Below are 22,364 nucleotides of genomic sequence, written 5' to 3' on the forward strand. Positions count from 1 at the left end.
CAAAGGAGCTAGAGATCTATCCTTTGATGTCTATAATACAAAAAAATATATACATGAGGTCTAACCACTGAAAATAAAGCTAATATAGCACCAAATCTCTTTCCTTAGGAAATAAAATTACCCTTGCCTTTTGGAAAATCTAGTGTATAACATAAAACATCAAGACCAGTTAACTTCCAAAAGAATTGCAAATGGTTTGGAATCCCGTAATGGTGAAAATCTAACTAGTTAAACATTAGAAAGGCCCTTTTCCCAGCTTTTGGATTACTAGATGTGGTGTAGCATTCATTTTTTGATAGCTTTTGAGAGAATAAGTTTTATAGCCACATCGGATATATTTGACCTGCTGAAAACAGAGCACTTAAGTGTTCTTTTTCTGATATGATGGACATCTTTATATATAGTTTCTGCATCATATATCTTGCACAGTAACCTCTCTAATGAGTTTTTTTCACGTGCCCTTAATTCCTCTGAAGGATTTTTCTATCCAACTATTGCTCCTTTTATTTTCAGGGGTGTATGGGAAAGTTCAGCTTCATAGTGCTTATCCTAAGAAATCCTGGACACATCTTGGGGCTGACATTGCATCAAGCAATGAGAGGTAAGGAATGAGAGTAAGTTAGCAATATAATTTTTTGGTTTAGTTTGCTTTTGCTTGATGTTTCATTATGATATAAAATTAAATTTTAGATTAAGAACACAATTCAGGGGTGAATAAATGGGAACATAAGGGACTAGAAGGAAATTTAAAAATCTCTCTAACATAATAGAAGGTGAATAAAACAAAAGGCAGGGGAGGAATAAATTTACTCCTTTATTTAAGGAGTAAATTTTAGATAATACATGTTTACTGTTATCAATAAATCTTTGAAAATATGAATTCTATGAGATAATAGATGAAGTTTAAGGTAAGACCATAACAGTCTGAGATAAAATGATAACTGGTTAAGATAGACTAAAATAGGAATGAGATAAAGTATATGAAGAATATTATGGAATTAAAAAGACAGTAACAGAATTTAATAATGCATTGGAGGCAGTAAAGAATGACATCATCACTGCCTCTTAATAGATAATATGAAGAACAAACTGATGCAATCTACCTGAATGCAGAAGTCAATATCAGGAGCTAAAAATAATAAAACAGAAGGTATTAGAAATAGAGAACAGATATCAGAAAGTATATACAAATAATTGCTCTTTTTAATATGAGCCCAGATTAACTATAATAGAAACAATAATGAAAACTACAACTGAAATACACCTAGCAAATCTGGAAGTAGTTACGTTTAATTTGAACAGATCCACATCAAGAACAATGATTGCTACATATCCTCATAGCATAAGAAAAAACAGAGTGATAAAGTAAAAATAAAACAGAAGGGGACACAAAGCTTCTTAACCTTAGGATTTTTTATATCATTAGATGTAGGAAGATAGTGGTGCAAAATGTATATATGTCTAAGGATAAAAAGATTATGACTAAAGAATTGGACTCCCTGCTAAGAGGCTTTCACACTTGAAAACAAAAGATATCTTTTGCTTTGTAAGAATTGAAACAAATTGAAAAAAAAAGTGTTCTAAGAAAGGGATTAAACTGAATTAAATTTAAAGAATAATATAAAGTTATCTAAAATATATATATTGAAGTTAAGCATTGAAATAGATATACTGTAAATATGGTTATTAAAATAAGACAAATTCTAATTGTTCCTATAAAAGAAACTACATAAAATTTGAAAAGTTAATGTATTAGTCAGGATTCTGTTTATATAATATATATATATATATATATATATATATATATATATATATATATACACATATATATATATATACATATATATATATAATTAGTAGTTTATGTGTGTGTGTGTGTGTGTGTGTGTGTGTATTTGTATAATACTGGTTACATATAGTAAATATTATTTGTATAGTATATAGAAAGAGGTGCATTCAAGGAACTGGCTCACACACTTATAAGGGTTGGTAAGTTCAAAATTTGTAGGGCAGGTTAGCAGGCTGCAAAGTCTTAACCAAGATTCGATGCTGCAGTTTTGAGGCAGAATTTCTTCTTCTTCAGTGAAACTTCAATTTTGCTTTTAAGGCCTTCCAACTGATTAATCAGGCCCACCAGCATTATTGAGGGTAATCTTTACTTAAAGTTAACTGGTTGTAGATATTAAGCACATTTGCAAAATACATTTGCAGCAACACCTACTTTAGTGTTTGAATAACTGGGTATTATAGGGTACCCAAATTGACACTAACTAACCCTCACAAGTCATTATTCTTAGATAAAACTCTGGGTTTAAAATGTGGGACTATAGTCGTAGGAAACTGGAGATGGGCCATAAGCATGCCATAGGAGGAAAGTGTGACTGAATTTGTTCTGGCAGAATTTAAAATAGGACACATTATCTTCCAAATCACCAGAGGGGGGAAAAAGAATGATAGAAACCATAAAATAAATAACAAAATATAAAAAAAGCAGAAAAGAAATAGTAGAACCAAAGCAACAAAAAAGACACAAAAAGGCAACAAAAATAAAAAAAGTTATAAATCTGCCAATTATAACAAGAAAATATACTTGTTAAAAATAACACTATTTGAAAAAAAAATAACACTATTTGGAAAAAAATTAGATAATAAATCAAAATTTTTTACCAAAGGAAAACTTAAAACCAATTCAGAAACATTTTTACGTTAAATATTGGATTAAATGAATCTTTAAAATAAGAACAAAACAAAAGCAAGAGCCTGAAAGCTATTCACAAGAAAAATAAAAATCAAATTAATATATAAAATTGGTCAAATACATTTTATATTAATAAAGATTTCAATCTCCAGTGAGAACCCAATATCATGAAAGTTTTACACCAGATAACATTATATAGAAATATGTAAAGTAAATCTCTAAGTATTGTAAGAGAAAATTGACAGAAACAAAAGCAATAATAAAAGATATTTACTTACCTCTTTCAGTTTTTAATCTTTACGTTAAAAATAAAGAAAATATGAAGACATATGAATAATATAATAAAGGCAATTTCACTTGTGCATATGTATATGTATATATAATAAGTATGTGTGTATGTATGTATATATACATATATATGTATCTTTATCCCAGAATATATATAATTAAAACCTTAATAAATTTTAATGAACAGAAATGATAGCGAATATGATCACAATAAAATAAACATAAAGATTAAAACATCTTAATTAAAAATCTTAATCTCTTCCAAGATGAAAAAAAGGACAAAAGAAAAACCTTTCCTAAATAACTTTTGAATCAAACCTTTATAAATCCAACACCTGGGAAACAACAATACTGAGAGTATTGAATGAGACATGGCCCAACATTCTATCACATTAAATACTTTCATTGTTGAACAAGAAAGTACAAAAATAAACAGACTACATTGTCAATATGAAAAACCAGAAATAAATAACTAATAGCACTAATAAATTAATTGGTGCATGATCAAAACTGGTGAGTTAGGAAGCAGAAAATTGGTAGACTTAAATATTTTTAGAGATACTGGTTTAATCTCAAATAACTTCAATCATACAAAAAATATAAAATCAGAAATGAGAATTTAAATATAACAGATACCAAAGAGATTCAAATTATAATATAAAATATATAGTGTCATTTTGAAATTTAAAAAATGATATTTGGAAATATAAATGATCAGAATTGGCTAAAGAAGAATAAAACTGAAAGAACCAATAATAGCAAAAGACATAAAGTTATCAAAGATTTATTTCCAAGTATGCATTTGATTCGAATAAATGTATGGCGTGTTCTTTCAATCATTCATTTATTACTTTTTATGTTGTATAATCTACCCATAGAACAGGAAAATATGTGAGGCTTTCCAATTAATTTTAGGAAGCAAGCATAAAATAATTTTTTTAAACAGCTGGTAAAGATAACTCAAAAACAACAACAACAACAACAACAACAAAAACTGTGGCAACATTTAAATGTAAGTATAATGCAAAAATCCTAAATAAAACGGAAATAAGTGAAATCCAGTAATTTATTAGAAAAAACAAAATTCATGACTGAGTGTATATCATTCAAGTAAAGAGAGATGGTTCAAAATGAAATTCATTGATATAATTTGTCTAAACAATAGGTATAACTATTAAGAATATAATCAATTTGGTACAAAACAGAAATGCATTTCATAAAATTCAGCTTGCATTCTTAGAAGAAACAGTAAGTTAGGACTACAAGGATACTTCCTTTAAATCAATGTTTCTTATTAAGGTTCTTTAGCTATTAGTTGAAAATCACTGCTTTAAATAATAGTACAAAAGAAATAATTAAAAATCCCTGTGAAACAGGACACTTTGTATATTATGGAAAAACTAACATTAAAAAACACTGTATATTATAACATTAATATACAGTCATTAAATATTGTTACTAAAGTTTTAGTCACTGTGTTGCATCAAGAAAAATGCATTAGTCGTAAATATTGAAAGGAATACAAGCTGTCACTTTTTTATGGATTCTGTATATTTTGTTCTAGAAAACGAGACACCATCTGAAAAACTATCAGTTACATTCAATAAATGCACAAATCAATAACATTTTAATATGGAAGCAATAAAGTTTTAAATTATAATAAAAAATCCTACTTAAAATTTCAATTTGAAATACTAGAAATAAGCTTAAGAAAAATTATAGGAGCTGTAAAAACAAAACTGTAAAACACCAGTAAGAGGCATAAAAGAAGATTAGAATAAGTGGTGATGCATAATGTAAATGGAAAGGCTTAATATTTTAAAGATATCAGATCTAATGTAACTTTAATCACAAGCCAAATATATGCATTTGGAATCTGACTTATTAATTCTTAGCCTTTTGGAACAGTAAACACTTGAAGATAACTAAACATTACCAGTTATTTAAAAAATATGTATGTGTGTATGTGTATATATGTGTGTGTATATATGTGTGTGTGTATATATGTGTGTGTGTATATATATGTGTATATATATATATATGTATATATATATATATATATATATATATATATATATATATATATATACATATATATATATATACACCTTTAATGTGAATAATTATTGTTATTGGCACCAGAACAGAAGACAATGTAGATGGATTTAAAAAATTGCATATCAGAAAGCAATACCATAAAATTATTTGAAAAGTATCTAAGTAAATATTATGTAATATTAAACTAGGGATGATCTGTCTGAATGTAACAAGGAACACGACAACCATAACAGCAAGAAATAATAGATTTGACAACATAAAAAGATCAATATTTTTGCACATCAATTACAAAATGTAAAGGCAAATGAAAAGCTAGAAAATATTCGCAATACATAATAGTACTAATGGAACGCTAATTGTTTTTTATATGTAAAGAACTCTTAGGAACACAAAGAAAACAATATGAACGTACCGTATGAATAATCGCTAAAACCTCTGAATACATGGGCCACAGAAGAAGACATCTGACTAATAAACATATGGAAAAATGTTCTTCCTTGCTGGAATTGAAATAAATGTTAATTAAAACAAAATTAAATACTATTTATTAGTTTTAAATTGGTAAAGGTGAAAAAGAGTGAATTCCAAGTTGACAGAGGGGAGGAAATGTGAGCATTCAGGCAAAAACTAATATTAGATATTCTCTAGTTTTGTAAATTATGCATATGTGTGGATCCAGAAATGGCTGGAAGGACATCCAGCACAGCAAGGATCCCTGCTGGTAAAATGATAGATAGCTACTGCTTTGTTGTGCTTTTCTCTACATACAGAGTTTCTTCATAGCACAGTTATACTTTTGTAGTTATTTTAACACTGTTATTTATTTATTCAACACAATTTTTGTCATATTTTATCCTGTGTCAACATTGAACTATGGCCAGAAGATACAATAACAAGTGAAAAATCAACATGGTCTCTGCCATCAACATTAATTAAATAAATAGAAAGTAAAGGCAAAGTTACATATGTGATAAGTGCTATGAAGGAGCGTTATGTAAGATTTTGAAAACATACAAACATTGGATCTTGAGGCAGTAATGGAAGTTAGAGTAGGCTTCCCTAAAGAGTGATTTCAGACGTGGGAACTGAAAGATGAGTGGGCTTTAATTAAGCAATGTGGGGTCAAATGCATGTGGAAGGAGCACTAAAGCCAGAGCAAACAGCATGCAGGCTTTCACCAAATATTAGGTGAAAATTTACTATGTGCCAGGTTGTAAGTAGTGGAGATATAGAGGCAAATTTGAAGACAATGCTGTCCTCTGGGAATTTGCATCTTAGTGGAGATAGACAAGAAACAATCAAATACAGAAATATAAACAACACAGTTCCAGATGATAAAAGGTACTAGTAAGAAAATAAGCAGGGTCATATGACAGTAAAGAGATGTAGAGGATATGAAGAGTTCCCTTTTAGATTGAATGGACAGAAAAATCTCTCTGGAGAAAAGACATCTGCGTTGAGATTGGAATGGTAGGAGGAATCCAGCTGTTTGATAATATGGGCAAGAGTGCTCAATGAGAGAGGGACAACCAACATTGTCCCTGAGGTGGACTTTGGTCCTGGCGACAGAAAGGAGATCATGATAGCTGGACCATAGCGAGCAGAGGGGAGTGTTGTATGACATGATAGATGCCAAGTCACAAGGAACCTTGTTTAGTTGGGAGAGGTCAAAGGGAAAATTACTGAATGGCAGGGGAATTGATGGAATCTGACTTATGATTTGAAAACCACTCTGGCTGCTCTTCTTGATGGATTGTGGAGACAAGAACAAAAGCTGGAGTATCAGGAGGCCAGTTGAAGTGACAAATCATGGTGGCTAGGACTATGGAGGAGGCAGTGGAGATTGAGAGAAGAGATGGTGCTGTCGGGGCATGCCAATAAATTGAATGCTGAGGTGAGGAGAGTGCTTCAGATTTTTAGACTGAGCAACCTGGTGGGTGGTGGAAACATGCACTGAGATGGGAAGATGGGGAGGGACAGATTTGACAGAGACATGCTAAATGGGAGACACCAAGTGGAGTTGTCAAGGAGACAATTACACATGTATCTTAGGGCTTAGGGAGAAGATGACAGGGAGACATCCTGGAAGTGGATGATGTCCCTGACCAAGAAAACATAGGTAGAGAAGAACATTTGAGCCTGGAAATGATATTGGGGCTAGTCTAATTTTTTAGAAGTTGATAGCCGAGGATTAAATGACAGGTGATTGAGAAGCAGCACCATGAGAGGAGATTTTGTGACAGGAGAAAGAATAGAGAATATCAGGGACTTGAAAGAATGTAAGGGTGATTGATGTGGAGAGCTGGGACTGAGCATGATAGGGTTCCAAGGAGCAGTTAGGGGTCCGGACCATATCCGATGGTAATATCAAGAGTTTTAGTTTGTACCCTCTTAAGAGCATTGTGCAGCTGTTTTAGGTTTCTAAGAGGATGGTAAGGATAGGAGGTAACACTTATAATCACATTTCTATATTTAAAAGAAAAAAAATCAGTTTAGGTACAATACAGACAACAAAAGGGGGTTGAAAATGGATCTAGCAACACCACTTAGGAGGTCCAAGCAAGAGATGGTGTTACTTATAGTTAGGAATTAAAGTGACAAAGGAGAGAAATGGGCAGATTTAGAGACAGGAAGTAAAATCTATAAAATGTTTTGGGTGTGAGGTGCTTTCTTGGTTTCTGGTTGCGTAGATAGTTGGTGGTGCCATTTATTAGAAGAGGGATGAGTTTGGGAAAAAAAGATTATGAGTTCAGATTTGGTCATGTTGAGTAGTAGTGCCTTTGTTATCCTCAAGAGGATTTGTGAGATAGGTAAAGAGGGATCAATAAGAAAACTCCAGTTATTAAAAGGTTAGCAAGTTGGAATTTGGCAGGAGCCATATGAATGGATTTTTCTTATAAGAATGTGCTAAAAACTTCCTTCAGAGTCAGAGCTACAGGCTATTTTGAAAGAAACTCAATTTTATTAATTAAAACTATCCATGGTAATTAACTAGCTACCATTTATTGAGTTCTTATCATGTGGGTTGACTATATGTCAGGCCTCTACCAAGCATTTTACATACATTATCTTATTTGAATCTCTCAATACTGTAAGTTAGGTATTATTATCTGCATTTTACAGACATGAAAACTGAGGCTAAAGAAGTTAAGTAAATTTTCCAGATTCATAAAGCCAGAAGTTCCTGAGGCTAGATTTTTACCATGGTTTGTCTGATTCCATTGCTTGTGTTCTACATATTACAAATATTCAAAACAACGTTTCAGTCCTGAGGAGGAGTACTTTAATGAGTTTATATGAATGACATGTAATTATTGTTTTATGGATAGCTTTTTTTTTAACCTTTAAAAAATTGTAAAATAATTTAAGATTCACAAGAAGTTGCAAAACTTAGCAGAGTTCTTTCTCATAAACCATTCACTCAGTGTTCCCTGTTGATATCTTACATAAACATAGAACATTATCAAATCCAGCAAGTTGAAACTAGTACAGTATTAACTGAACTACAGATTTTAAACCATTTCTTTAAACATTGATTTACAATCTTCCTTAGGTTAAAAGTCAGTTTAGTAAGTCTTTCTAATATATTCTCATGGGGACACAAATGGACCCCTTTATAGACTTTCACCAACAGAATTAGAGATATAAATTTATTTGTATGTAATTGATTTATTTTATGAAGAACATTAGAGTAAAATAGAGGAAAAAAACTCATGTTAACTTTATAAATTTAGACTCATTTCTTACACTACCAACCAAAGAAGCTTAATCAGATATTTGAATTTCTTTTCTTTTTTTGCATGTTAGTAAATAACTGTATCTCTAAATTAAATTATCCTTCTATTGCTTGCTTCAGTTGACTTTTGGGGAGATTGATGAACAAAAATGTTGGATTTTTGGGGAGTTTAGATAACTTAATGGAGGTTATACTTAGATTAAAAAATAATTTGTTTTTTACCCATTGTAAGTATAAAATATATGTTTCACTGTGAGTCTTTTAAAGATGATCATGTGTTCTTTGAAATTAAAGAATCGCTTTATTAATTAATCCTGTGATAAACTTTTAGGTTTTTATACTAGTCATTGGAAGATTTTAAACAAGGTAAGGACAGGGTCTGATTTTTGTTTTAATCTGATTTATGCTATGTAGAGAAATGACTAACGAGAGGACAAGTGTGGAAGCAGAGACTAACTGTTAAGACATTGCAATAATATGGCAATCTTTCAGGTGATATATGCTAATGGCTTAGATTAGAGTGGAAGTGATGGAGGACGAAAAAGGTGGTTGGTTATATCTGTGTTGACAGAGGCAGCATTTGCTAAAGGATTGGGTAAAAGAGAGTAAAAGATTACTGTAAAACTTTTGACCTGAGCAACTGGGTGAAGAGTGGTGTAATTTCTGAGAAGAGGAAAATGGGGTATAGAGGAGGTTTATGGGAAAACTTCTTCAAGGGTTCTCATTTTTTCGTCTTATTCCTTTTCATTTTCTTTTTAAAGAAAGAAAGTATATAAAGATTATATCCAGTCTCTTTGTCCTCTTATTTTCTGTTTCCTAAGTAATTTATTGACTTATTCTGTTGTTTATAAGGAAATGACTCTGAACTGAAGAACAAATCAAGTCATATGTTAATTCAACCTTTCCCCAGGACCTAGGCCTTTAATTCTAGTGTTATTCATCATTGATTATATCTATTCTGTTATCTTTTATGTCAAACTAATAATGGTATTCTTTGGATATACTTTGCTTGGAATATTTCTTGTTCCTTTTCTCTCTGCTACGTTCTCACTTCAGCTTTTCACACATGGATCTCTATGATAGTTTTGTACTGGCTCCCTAAATACTTGATACATGAAATAAGGGGTCAGAACTATCCTTACATCTCCACTTTACCATTATTTATACTTCCTACTTGTCCTTAAAGATTCCATCATATCTCCCGCAAGGCTTTCAATCTACCCTCTAGCACACACTGTTTTTCCCACAATCTGAGCCACTATAGTTTGTGATTTTCTAATTTATAGTTTTAATAACAATGTGCCCTACTGAGGCTGCTTGAGGTATATATGTCCTATTCCTCCAAGTGGCTTCTATGGGAGTGGGAAAATACTGTGTTTTTTTTATTGATTTGGTTTATTATTTAGCATTAAGTATACAGCAGAACATAGAAAAGACTTCCAATAAATGCTTGCGACAGTGAATTGATGTGTCTTTTCTGGAAATCAGAACTTTTGGGGCCTCTTGGCTCAATGTCATATCATGTAATAAATGAACATTTCGAATTCAATTTCTAAAACAACTGTATTTTGCTTATTACTCAAACCCTATTATTAGACTATAACAATTTAGTTCAAGTATTAGAATATAGAATTCATTGGCCTTATTCATTTATTGGCAGGAATCCAGGATCACATATGTAGCCTCCAAAAGAAAATGATTCCTTCTGGTCTAATGAACTGGTGGGGCCTAACCTCAGATTGGCTATTGTCTCCATGCTGGGAAAAGAAATATGAGTTAGGAAGGTAGAATGAAAATAATGTTCCACAATGCAGAAGAGTTTCAACTCTGAGAATAGGCAGACTAAATAATTCTAATTGGGCAATTAATTAAATGTGTAATTTTGGGTAAATAATTCTCTCCAAGTCTGTTTCTTTTTCTATAACATGAGAATAATAATTCCTAGCTAATCGAGTAGTTAAAAGGATTAAATGAATTAATGTACACAAAGTGCTTAGCCCAGGTTTTGGCCCAAGGTAAGCCGGAAGACATGGTAGTTATTGTGGTAATCAGGATTTTTTAGTTGAAAGTAAAAACCACCTTTCTTAATCCATTTGGGATATTGGATTCACTAGGCCTTCCTCCCACCTCTCCTATTTCTCTATTTCAATCCCATTTATTTCTATTGAAGAGGGTTTTCCCCACTCTGTCCAGTGCAAGTGAACCCAGAGCTATCAGGCTTTTCCCAGCTTTACCACCAGAGAGGAAGTTCTCTCTCCCTTAGTTTCAATTCAGAAGTCTAGGTGACCATAGTTGATAACACTGTATTGTATCATTGAAATTTGCTAAGGAAGTAGAACTTAAATGTTCCCACCAAAAAATAAAGAAAAAGGTAGATATGATATGTGAGGTAATGGATATGTTAATGAACTCAACAGGGGGACTTTTTTCACAATGTATATGTATAGTAAATCATCACATTGTACATTTAAAAAAATCGTACTGTTTTATTTGTCAATTATACCTCAATAAAGCTGAAAAAAGTTCAGGAGAAGAATTTTGACAAACAAAGGTAGGTTGACTCCCTTGCCCACCCTTTAGCAAAGGGTTTCTGAGACGCTCTCACTAGGACCACTTAATTAGTATTGTGGGTGGGGAGAGCAGGTCTCAGAAGAGCTATGATGGATTTCCTGGAATGAAGGAGAAAAGAGTTCAGGTAGACAAATGACTGACATTCACAATAGCTATTTGTGTTGTCATCATTACTATCAACATCATTATCGAATTCAAGTTCTTCAATATCTCTCATAATCCAGTGAGTCTGAAGATCCTCAGTACATTTCAGTGGTACTGACAAAAAAAATAAAAAATAAAAATAAACCAGAGCTTTAAAAAGCCTCAGTGTTAGTAGAGTTCAGAAGTCTATGGTCATCTCTATTCCTCCAGTAAAAATATTTTGGCATCTGGACACTCTGACCATGTGGTCAAATGCATCTATTATTAAGACTTCCTTAAAGTTTAGTTAACAATTGTAAGTTGTAGGTGTTTGTATATGAATGCCTTATACATGGTTTTGAAAACTTTAAAATCAAATTTGGAAGCATATTCTTTTACATTGTTTATAATTATGTTCTTTTGCCCAGAGGTATTGTATTTTCTCTAAACTGGGTAAAAGGTTAAGGCCAAAATAAAGGAAACTGTGCTGATATTCTGTTTATATTTTTTAAAGTTGTCTTTCAGGAGATGGCTGCCGTGATTATTCATAGTATCTTCTCTCTTCTCATATGGTTTCCATTTAGGTCCAATATGTTGTAAAAGTTCTTGTAATTCTTTTAATTATTTATTGTTTTAGGTGTGTTTTGCTCAGATCAACAACCGGGTCTCTCCTCTCTCATGTAGTTACAGGACTCTCATTAGTATTAATCAAATGCATGAAACACAGCTGGAATTTGAGCAGTCCTTACACTAGAATTTCTTGAAATGATTGAAGGGTAACCTAAGAGTAGAACATTGAAAGTGGGAAGAGTGGATGTTGGAAATTAAGGAAACTAATATTTGACCAGCAGAGGCATCTAGGTTGTTGATTCTGGGACGACAGTTTTCTCTGAAGTTACCACTGTTGCTATGTGGACATAAAGTGGAAAGGCCCGTGTTCCCTTGCCATCTGTATATGGTCCTTATGAAGCTTAGAATCCCAAGGCTTTAGGATTTATCTTAGAGAGGTAAATGATCATGAGACTGTAAGGTTTCAGAAACCTTAATGGAAAAGGTTGGCTTAGGTTCAATTATGTTTTTGTTATAAAGCTTGGACAAATAATTTCAATAATTCCTTTTTCTCTTTGCCTAGAAAACTGTTAGGTGCTATGGAGTTTACTTAGCTAGATAGTTATATTTCATTAAATATTAAGGAACAATATCAAAGTTGAATAGCCACAGAAGACAGAGTACAATTTCAGTTACCAAGGAGTAGTATATTACGACAAATTTGAAGTGAAACAGAAATGTGGGTTGGGCTTTCAGTGGAGAAGAGACTCCCATGGGATGACTTCTTGAAGAAAAAGGAACTTCAGTCAGTTTTTAGAATGGGGGGGGGGCGGGTTTAACATTCAAAATATATAAAGAACTCATACAACTCAAGAATAAAAAAACACAATCCAATTTAAAAATGGGCAGAGAACCTGAACAGACATTTCTCCCAAGAAGACATACAAATGGCCAACAGGTTCAACTTCACTAGCTACTAGGAAAATGCAAATCAAAATCACAATGAGATACCACCTCATGCCTGTTAAAATGGCTATTCTTAACAAGACAAATAATAACAAGTGTTGGAGAGGTTGTAGGGAAAAGAAACCCTCATACACTCCTGGTGGGAATGTAAATTGGTACAGCCACTATGGAAAACCGTATAGAGTTGCCTCCAAAAATTAAGAATAGAATTACCATGAAACCCAGCAATCCTTCTTCTACCCAAAAAATCTGAAAAAATTTATCTGTAAAGATATACATACATACATACATACATACATACATACATACATGTATGTATGTATGTATGTATATATATATAACCCTGTGTTCATTGAAGATTTGTTCACGGTGGCCAAGACTTGGAAACAATCAAAGTGTCCTTCAATAGATGATTAAATAAAGAAGATACGTACAATGGAATATTATTCAACCATAAGAAAAGATGAAATACTGCCATTTGCAACAACATGGATGGATCTTGAGACTATCATGCTAAGCTAAATGAGTCAGACAGAAAACGTCGAGAACCATATGATTTCACTCGTAAGTGGGATATAAAACTAAAAGCAACAAATGAACAAGACAAACAACTCATAGACAGACAACAGATTAGTGGTTACCAGAGGGTAAAGGGGGAAACAGGAGGTAGAAGAGGGTAAAGAGGTTCAAATATGTGATGACAGAAGGAGATTTAACTTTGGGTGGTGACCAAACAATGCTATATATAGGTGATGTATTATAGACCTATATACTTGAAACCTGTATAATACTTTTAACTAACATCACTGCAAAATTTAAAAAAAATAATGAGTGGACTGGAGGACAGAGTAAAGGCAATGATATTTTACGTGATAGCTGATAAACACATAGCTGGTTTTTTTTTAAAAGTGAGCAGATTCCTCTGGCTGGAACCGAGGACTTATATTAAGAGAGTCAGGGGATAAGGTTTTATTAGTTTTTTAGTTTACATTAGAGTTCCCTCTTTCTTTTGTACATTCTATATGTTTTAACAAGGGTATAATGACGTGTACGCATATCTGTTCTTACAGAATCATACAGAATAGTTTCACAGCCCTAAAAATCCTCTGTGTTCTATAGAGAATTAATTATCATTTTCACAAGGACCTTTTCAGAACATTTTGGAGAACTATGGTCTGAAAAAACAGACCCCGAATAGCCAAAGCAATCTTAAGAAAAAAGAACAATACTGGAGTTATTGCACTCCCTGACTTTAGCTTGTATTACAGGGCTACAATAATCAAAACAGCATGGTATTGGCAGAAAAACAGATACATAGACCAATGGAATAGAGTTGAGAACCCAGAAATAAAACTACATAAATATTGGCAAATAATTTTTGACAAAGAAGCTAAAAACATACAATGGAGGAAAGACAGCCTCTTCAATAAATGGTGCTGGGAGAATGAGATAGCCACGTGTAAAAGAATGAAACTGGACTGCTATCTGTCACCATGTACCAAAATTAATTCAAAATGGATCAAAGACTTAAGCATAAGACCCGACACAATAAACTGCATAGAAGAAAACATAGGTACTAAACTATGGACCTTGGATTCAAAGAGCATTTTATGAATTTGACTCCACAGGCAATGGAAGTAAAAGCTAAAATAAATGAATGGGACTATATAAAACTTAAAAGCTTCTGCACAGCAAAAGAAACCATCAACAATATAAAGAGGCAACCAACTAAGTGGGAGAAGATTTTTGCAAACAGTGCCTCTGATAAGGGGCTAACATCCAAAATATACAAGGAACTCATGAAACTCAACAACAAAAAAACCAAACAACCCAATTGAAAAATGGGCAGAGGACCTGAAGAGACATTTCTCCAAAGAGGACATACAAATGGCAAATAGACATATGAAAAAATGCTCAACATCACTAATCATCAGAGAAATGCAAATAAAAACCACAATGAGATATCACCTCACCCCAGTCGAATGGCTATCATCAACAAGACAAATAGTAACAAGTGTTGGAGAGGCTGTGGAGAAAAAGGAACGCTCATACACTGTTGGTGGGAATGCAGACTGGTGCAGCCGTTATGGAAGGCAGTGTGGAGGTTCCTCAAAAAATTATGAATAGAATTACCATATGACCCAGCAATCCCTCTCCTGGGTATCTACCCCCAAAATTTGAAATCATTTATACATAAAGACACGTGTGCTCCAATGTTCATTGCAGCTTTGTTTACGGTGGCCAAGACATGGAAACAACCAAAATGTCCTTCGATAGATGAATGGATAAAGAAGTTGTGGTACATATACACAATGGAATACTATTCGGCGTTAAGGAAAGATGATATAGGAGCATTTGTGACAACATGGATGGATCTTGAGAGTATAATGCTAAGTGAAATAAGTCAGACAGAAAAAGCAGAGAACCCTATGATTTCACTGATATGTGGTATATAAACCAAAAAGAACAAGACAAACAGGTGAGAAACAAAAACTCATAGACACAGACAATGATTTGGTGGTTACCAGATGGATCTTGAGAGTATAATGCTAAGCGAAATAAGTCAGAGAGAACCCTATGATTTCACTGATATGTGGTATGCAGACTGGTGCAGCCAAACCAAAAACAACAAAAGAACAAGACAAACAAATAAGAAACAAAAACTCAGAGACACAGACAATAGTTTAGTGGTTATCAGAGGGCAAGGGGAGTCGGGGGAGGGAGATGAGGGTAAGGGGGATCAATTATATGGTGATGGAAGGAGAACTGACTCTGGGTGGTGAACACAAATGGGATTTATAGATGATGTAATACAGAATTGTACACCTGAAATCTATGTAATTTCACTAACAATTGTCACCCCAATAAATTTTAAAAAAATAATGTGAACAGTAATACATAGATTATCCTGATATTACTGAATGAAACAATTGATTTCAGTTATACAGCTAATTTGACTTTGTGTGACTTTAAACCCATAGCCTTTTTTTCTTTCTTTTTCCCCCCAATATTTATTTTACTAACATATGTTACCTGGTAAGTTAAAAAATTAGATTTAAGTGAAAATCACTAAGAAACCCATCATCCATAGTGAGCTCACATTTCAATAGCATCTTTCTTATCTTCTATTTTCTGTGCATGTATTATTTTTACTAAAAAATAAATAGCGCATATTATTTTATATCCTGCAATTTATTTATTTTTAAATTAAAGTTTACTGCACTGACAATTGTTAGTAAAATTACATAGATTTCAGGTGTACAATTCTGTAATACATAATCTATATCTCACATTGTGTATTCACCACCCAGAGTCAGTTCTCTTTCTATCACCAAATATTAGACCCTGTTCTACAGCTCCCCTCCCCGCTTACCCTCTGGTATTCCCAAAACTATTGTCTGTCTATGAGTTTTTGTTCCTTCATTTGTTTGTATTGTTCTTTTATTGTTTTCAGTTTTATATCACACATATCAGTGAAATCATATGGCTTTCTACTTTTTCTGCCTTATTTCGCTTAGCATTATAATCTCAAGAGCCATCCATGTTGTGATAAATGGTCCTATTTCATCTTTTATTACCACCAAATAGTATTCCATTGTGTATATACACCGCAACTTCTTTATCCATTCATCTATTGAAGGACACTTTGGTTGTTTCCATGTCTTGGCCACTGAGAATAATGCTGCAATGAACATTGGAGCACATATATATCTTCATGGATAAATGTTTTCAGATTTTTTTGGTAGATACTCAGCAGAGGGATTGCTGGGTCATATGGTAATTCTATTCGTAATTTTTTGAGGAACACCAGACTGCATTCCCACCAACAGTGTGTGAGGGTTCCTTTTTCTCCACAGCCTCTCCAACACTTGTTACTATTTGTCTTGATGATAGCCATTCTAACTGGGGTGAGGTGATATCTCATTGTGGTTTTTATTTGCATTTCTCTGATGATTAGTGATGTTGAGCATTTTTTCGTATGTCTATTTGCCATTTGTGTGTTCTCTTTGGAGAAATGTCTCTTCAGGACCTCTGCCCATTTATCAATTGGCAGATTGTTGAGTTTTATGAGTTCCTTGTATTAGCCGCTTAACAGAGGCACTGTTTGCAAAAATCTTCTCCCATTCAGTTGGTTGCCTCTTTATATTGTTGATGGTTTCTTTTGCTGTGCAGAAGCTTTTAAGTTTCATATAGTCCCATTCGTTTATTTTAGCTTTTACTTCTCTTGCCTTTGGAGTCAAATTCATAAAATGCTCTTTGAACCCAAGGTCCATAAGTTTAGTACCTATGTTTTCTTCTATGCGGTTTATTGTTTCAGGTTTTATGCTTAGGTCTTTGATCCATATTGAATTAATTTTGGTACATGGTGACAGATAGCAGTTTAGTTTCATTATTTTGCACTTGGATTTCCAATTCTCTGAGCACTATTTATTGAAGAGTCTGTCTTTTCTCCATTGTATGTTTTTGGCTTCTTTGTCAAAAATCATCTGTCCATATTTATGTGGGTTTATTTCTGGGTTCTCAGTTCTATTCCATTGGTCTGTGTGTCTGTTTTCCGCCAATACCATGCTGTTTTGATTATTGTTGCCCTGTACCACAAGCTAAAGTCAGGAAGTGTGATACTTCAAGCATTGTTCTTTTTTCTTAGGGTTGCTTTGACTATTCGGGGTCTTTTGTGGTTCCATACAAATCTGAAGATTTTTTTGTTCTATTTCTTTAAAAAATGCCATTGGGATTTTGATGGGGATTGCATTAAATCTTAGGGTTATACGGCCATTTTAACTATGTTGATTATTCTAATCCATGAGCACGGAATGTTTTTTCATTTATTTGTGTTTTCTTCAATTTCTTTCAAAAATGTCTTATAGTTTTCAGCATATAGGTCTTTCACATCCTTGGTTAAGTTTATTCCTAGGTATTTTATCCTTTTTGTTGCAATTGCAAAAGGAATTTTTTTTTTAATTTCTTTTTCTGAGATTTCATTGTTAGTATATAGGAATGCAATGTACGTTGATTTTGTAGCGAGCAACTTTCCTGTATTCATTTATTGTTTCTAATAGCTTTTTGGTGGAGTCTTAGGGTTTTCTATATATATAGCATTATGTCATCTGCAAAGTGGCCTTTATTATGTTGAGGTATTTTCCTTCTATACCTATTTTCTTAAGTGTTTTAATCCTCAACGGATGTTGTATCTTGTCAAACACTTTTTCTGCATCAATTGATATAATCATATGATTTTTGTCCTTTATTTTGTTTATGTGATGTATCACATTGATGGATCTGCGTATGTTGAACCATCCTTGTGCCCCTGGGATGAACTTCTGGTGGTCGTGATGAATAATCTTTTTAATGCATTGTTGCATTCAATTTGCTAGAATTTTGTTTAGGATTTTTGCATCTGTATTGTTCAGCGATATTGGTCTGTAGTTTTTTTTTTGTGTGTGTTATCCTTACCAGGTTTTGGTATCAGCGTAATGTTGGCCTCATAAGATGAGTTAGGGAGTATTGTCTCTTCTTCAATTTTTTTGGAAGAGTTTGAATATTACAGGCATTAGCTCCTCTTTGAAAGTTTGCTAGAATTCACTGGTGAAGCCATCTGGTTCCAGACTTCTGCTTTTGGGAAGGTTTTGGATGACTGATTCGATTTCCTTGCTGGTGATAGATCTATTTAGATTTTCCAATTTTTCATGATTCAGTCTAGGAAAGCTATGTTTCTAAGAACTTGTCCGTTTCTTCTAGGTTATTGAATTTGGTGGTAGACAGTCCTTCATAATATTGTTGCATGATCCTTTGTATTTCTGTGGCATCCGTGATAATTTCCCTTCTTTCAATTCTGATTTTGTTTATTAGTGTCTTTTCTCTTTTTATCTTAGTGAATCTAGCCAAGGGTTTGTCAATTTTATTAATCTATTCAAAGAATCAGCTCTTTGTCACATTAATTTTTTCTATTGTCTTTTTGTTCTCTATTTTATTTAGTTCTGCTCTGATCTTTATTATTTCCTTTTTCTGCTTACCTTGGGTTTCATTTGTTTTTCTTTTTCTCATTCTTTAAGGTGTCTTTCTTGAGATCGGACCTTGTAATGATATAAATTTCCCTCTTAAAACTGCTTTTGTTGCATCCCAAAAATTTTTGTAGGATGTATTTTCATTCTCATTTGTTTCTATGTATCTTTTGATCTCTTCTCTTATTTCTTCTTTGACCTGGTCGTTCTTTAAAAGTATGTTGTTTAATCTCCACATATTTGTGGTTTTTCCTACTTTCTTTTGCAGTTGATATCTAATTTCAGAGTCTTGTGATCAGAGAATATGCTTGGTATAATTTCAATCTTCTTAAATTTGCTGAGGCTAGTCTTATGTCCCAATATGTGGTCTATCCTTGAGAATGTTCCAAGTGCACTAGAAAAGAATCTATAGTCGGATGTTCTAGGATGAAGTGCTCTATAAATGTCAATTATGTCCATTTCATCTAATGTGTCATTTAGGGGTAATATTTCATTATTTATCTTCTGTTTGGATGATCTATCCATAGCTGTCAATGATGTATTTAGGTCCCCTACTATAATTGTTTTGGTCAATTTCTTCAATTAGTTCTGGTAGTAGTTGCTTAGTATGTTTTGGTGCTGCATGATTTGGGGCATACATATTGACTGTTATGTCTTCTTGTTCTTTAGTACCCTTTATCATTATGAAATATCCATCTTTGTCTTTTGTTACCTATTTTATCCTGAAGTCTGTTTCATCTGATATCAGTATGGCTACAGCTGATTTTTTTCTGAATACCTTTTGTTTAGAGTGTTAGTTTCTACTCTTTCACTTTGAGTCTATATTTGTCCTTGTAGCTGAGATGTGTCTCTTGGAGGCAATATATGATTGGGTTTAGTTTTCTGATCCAATCTGCTATTCTGTGCCTTTTTATTGGTAAGTTCAGTCCATTTACATTTAGGATGATTATTGAGATGTGTTTCCTATCATTCTATCTTTGGGTTTCTGGTAAGACTGTGTCTCCATTGTTTCTTTGCTTTTTTGTTGTTGTCTATTATTTCTGTATGGCGGTATTCTATCAGATTCCTCTCTATTTCTTCTTTTTTATGTTGTATATTTCAGTGTGGGTTTTTTTTTTGTTTATGTTTTTGTTTTTTGTTTGTTTGTTTGTTTTTTGAGTGGTTACCATTAAATTTGTGTAAAAGAAAGTTTCATATTTAGAGTGTTCCATTTTCTTTAGCATGCTTACTTTCTCCATTCCCATATTCCGGTTCAGGCCTTTACTCTCCCCTCTTTTATGTTTTGGTTGTCACAAATTATCCCTATTTATGCTGGTCAAATAGCCTCTTTCAGTATTTCTCGTAGTGCAGGCCATGTGTTTGAAAATCCCCTCAGCTTCTCTATGTCTGGAAAGGTCTTTATTCCTCCTTCATATCTAAAGGATATTTTTGCTGGATATATTATTCTTGGCTCATATTTTCTCTTATTCAATAGTTTGAATATTTGATTCCACTTCCTCCTGGCTTGTAGAGTTTCTGCTGAAAATTCTGATAATAATCTAATGGACTTTCCTTTGTAGTTTACCATCTTCTTTTCCTTGGCTGCCTTGAGGATTCTTTGTTGTTAATTTTTTTTCTTTTTTTTTTTTTGACAATTGTTAGTAAATTTACATAGATTTCAGGTGTACAATTCTGTATTACATCGTCTATAAATCCCATTGTGTGTTCACCACCCAGAGTCAGTTCTCCTTCAATCACCATATATTTGATCCCCTTTACCCTCATCACCCACCCCCCACCCCCTTACCCTCTGGTAACCACTAAATTATTGTCTGTGTCTATGAGTTTTTGTTTCTCATTTGTTTGTCTTGTTCTTTTTGGTTTATATACCACATATCAGTGAAATCATAGGGTACTCTGCTTTTTCTGTCAGACTTATTTCACTTAGCATTATACTCTCAAGATCCATCCATGTTGTGGATGAGATAATTAGGTGTTGTCTTTACTTCTTCGTTTGAGGATCCAGTTCTTTCCACAAGTTTGGGAAGTTCTTGTCGACTTTTTGTCTGAATATACTCTCTGTTCCCTTCTCTCTTTCTTCTTCTTTTGGTATGCCCATTATTCTTGTATTGCTCTTTGTGATGGAGTCAGAAAGTTCTTGTAGAGTTCTTTCATTTCTTTTAAGTCTCAAGTCTCTTTCGTCTTCCATCCATGTCATTTCCAGATTTTTATCTTCGATGTCACTGATTCTTTCTTCTCTGGTCAACTCTACTACTTAAGCTGGCTATTAATTCTTCATTTCTTTTATTGAGTTCTTAATCTCCAGAAGTTCTCTTTGGTTCTTTTGTAGAATTTCAATCTCTTTGGTAATATGTTTGTTTTGATCTTTGATTGTGTTTCTGAGTTAATTAAACTGCCTGCCTGTGTTTTTTTGCATCTCATTAAGTTTTTACAAGAACTGCAATCTTGAATTCTCTGTCATTTAAGTCACATATTTCCATGTCTTTAAGTTCATTTTCTGGATACTTTTATTTTTCTTTCTGAGCTGTCTTGTTACCATGGTTATTCATGGCAGTTAATGATGTCTAACGATATCTATCTCTACCTAGATATCTACAGGAGTGGGTTCTGCAACAGATTGATAGAAAGAGGTACTTCTTTTGTTTTCCAGTAGGTTTTGGTAGAATGTTTTGTTTTCTCTCCTACTGCAGCCTTTTATTCTCTGCTACATTATAATGTTATATTTTCTCTGCAATATTCCAGCTCCTCACACAATGAGGGGATTTCATGGAAGGCGGGCTTCCCCTCTGTGAACAGTTCACCTGGGTCATAGGGCTCCACCTCTCTGGGGAGATGTGGAGAGCTCCTGAAGTTCCAAAGCTATTCCTGCACCATATTCAGAGCCCGTGTGTTTCAGCAGCTCTGTTTACTCCTGCGGAGGTCCAGCCACATAATAGGGACAGGGGTGGGGTGGGTTGTGAGAGGTGTCCCAGAGCAATGGCAGCGACCACCACTACAGCCAGTCTTGCCTCCATGGCTCCCTCGCCTTTGCCAGAACTAGTTGTGCTGCGAGTCCATGTTTGCCGACCATAGTTCTCAGAACTGCAAATATTATGTTCTTTTGATCTGACACTGCTATTCTTCCGCTTCTAGCAGTGGGCAAGTGGTGGTGGGACAAGCTCTGGGGAGAAAAGGAAGGGGAGGCTAGGCTCAGTGCCTATGTCTTCCATTCTCTGCTCAGCAGTGAGGGTTTAAACCACTGTTGTCAGCCTTCTTTCTTCAGTCTTTGCTCTGAGGTCTCTGCCATGAGCCATGTTGGTTTCAGCCGTGTTGTATGCTGGCCCCTCAGCCCTGTGGGCCATAAGCATAGCCATAGCAGTCTGAGTTCTTCCCT

At 33.6% G+C, this 22,364-nt stretch overlaps 1 protein-coding gene across 1 annotated transcript in view; it reads left to right on the forward strand.

Moving 5' to 3' along the window:
* Positions 1-22,364, forward strand: part of PKHD1 (PKHD1 ciliary IPT domain containing fibrocystin/polyductin) — a 442,189-nt gene that overhangs the window by 288,722 nt on the left and 131,103 nt on the right. The window contains exon 55 of the mRNA XM_081044785.1: positions 514-601. Coding sequence (XP_080900911.1) covers positions 514-601 — 88 coding nt within the window. The remainder of the gene's footprint in view (positions 1-513; positions 602-22,364) is intronic.

Source organism: Rhinolophus hipposideros (assembly GCF_964194185.1).
Source record: "Rhinolophus hipposideros genome assembly, chromosome: 3".
Classification (NCBI taxonomy): domain Eukaryota; kingdom Metazoa; phylum Chordata; class Mammalia; order Chiroptera; family Rhinolophidae; genus Rhinolophus; species Rhinolophus hipposideros.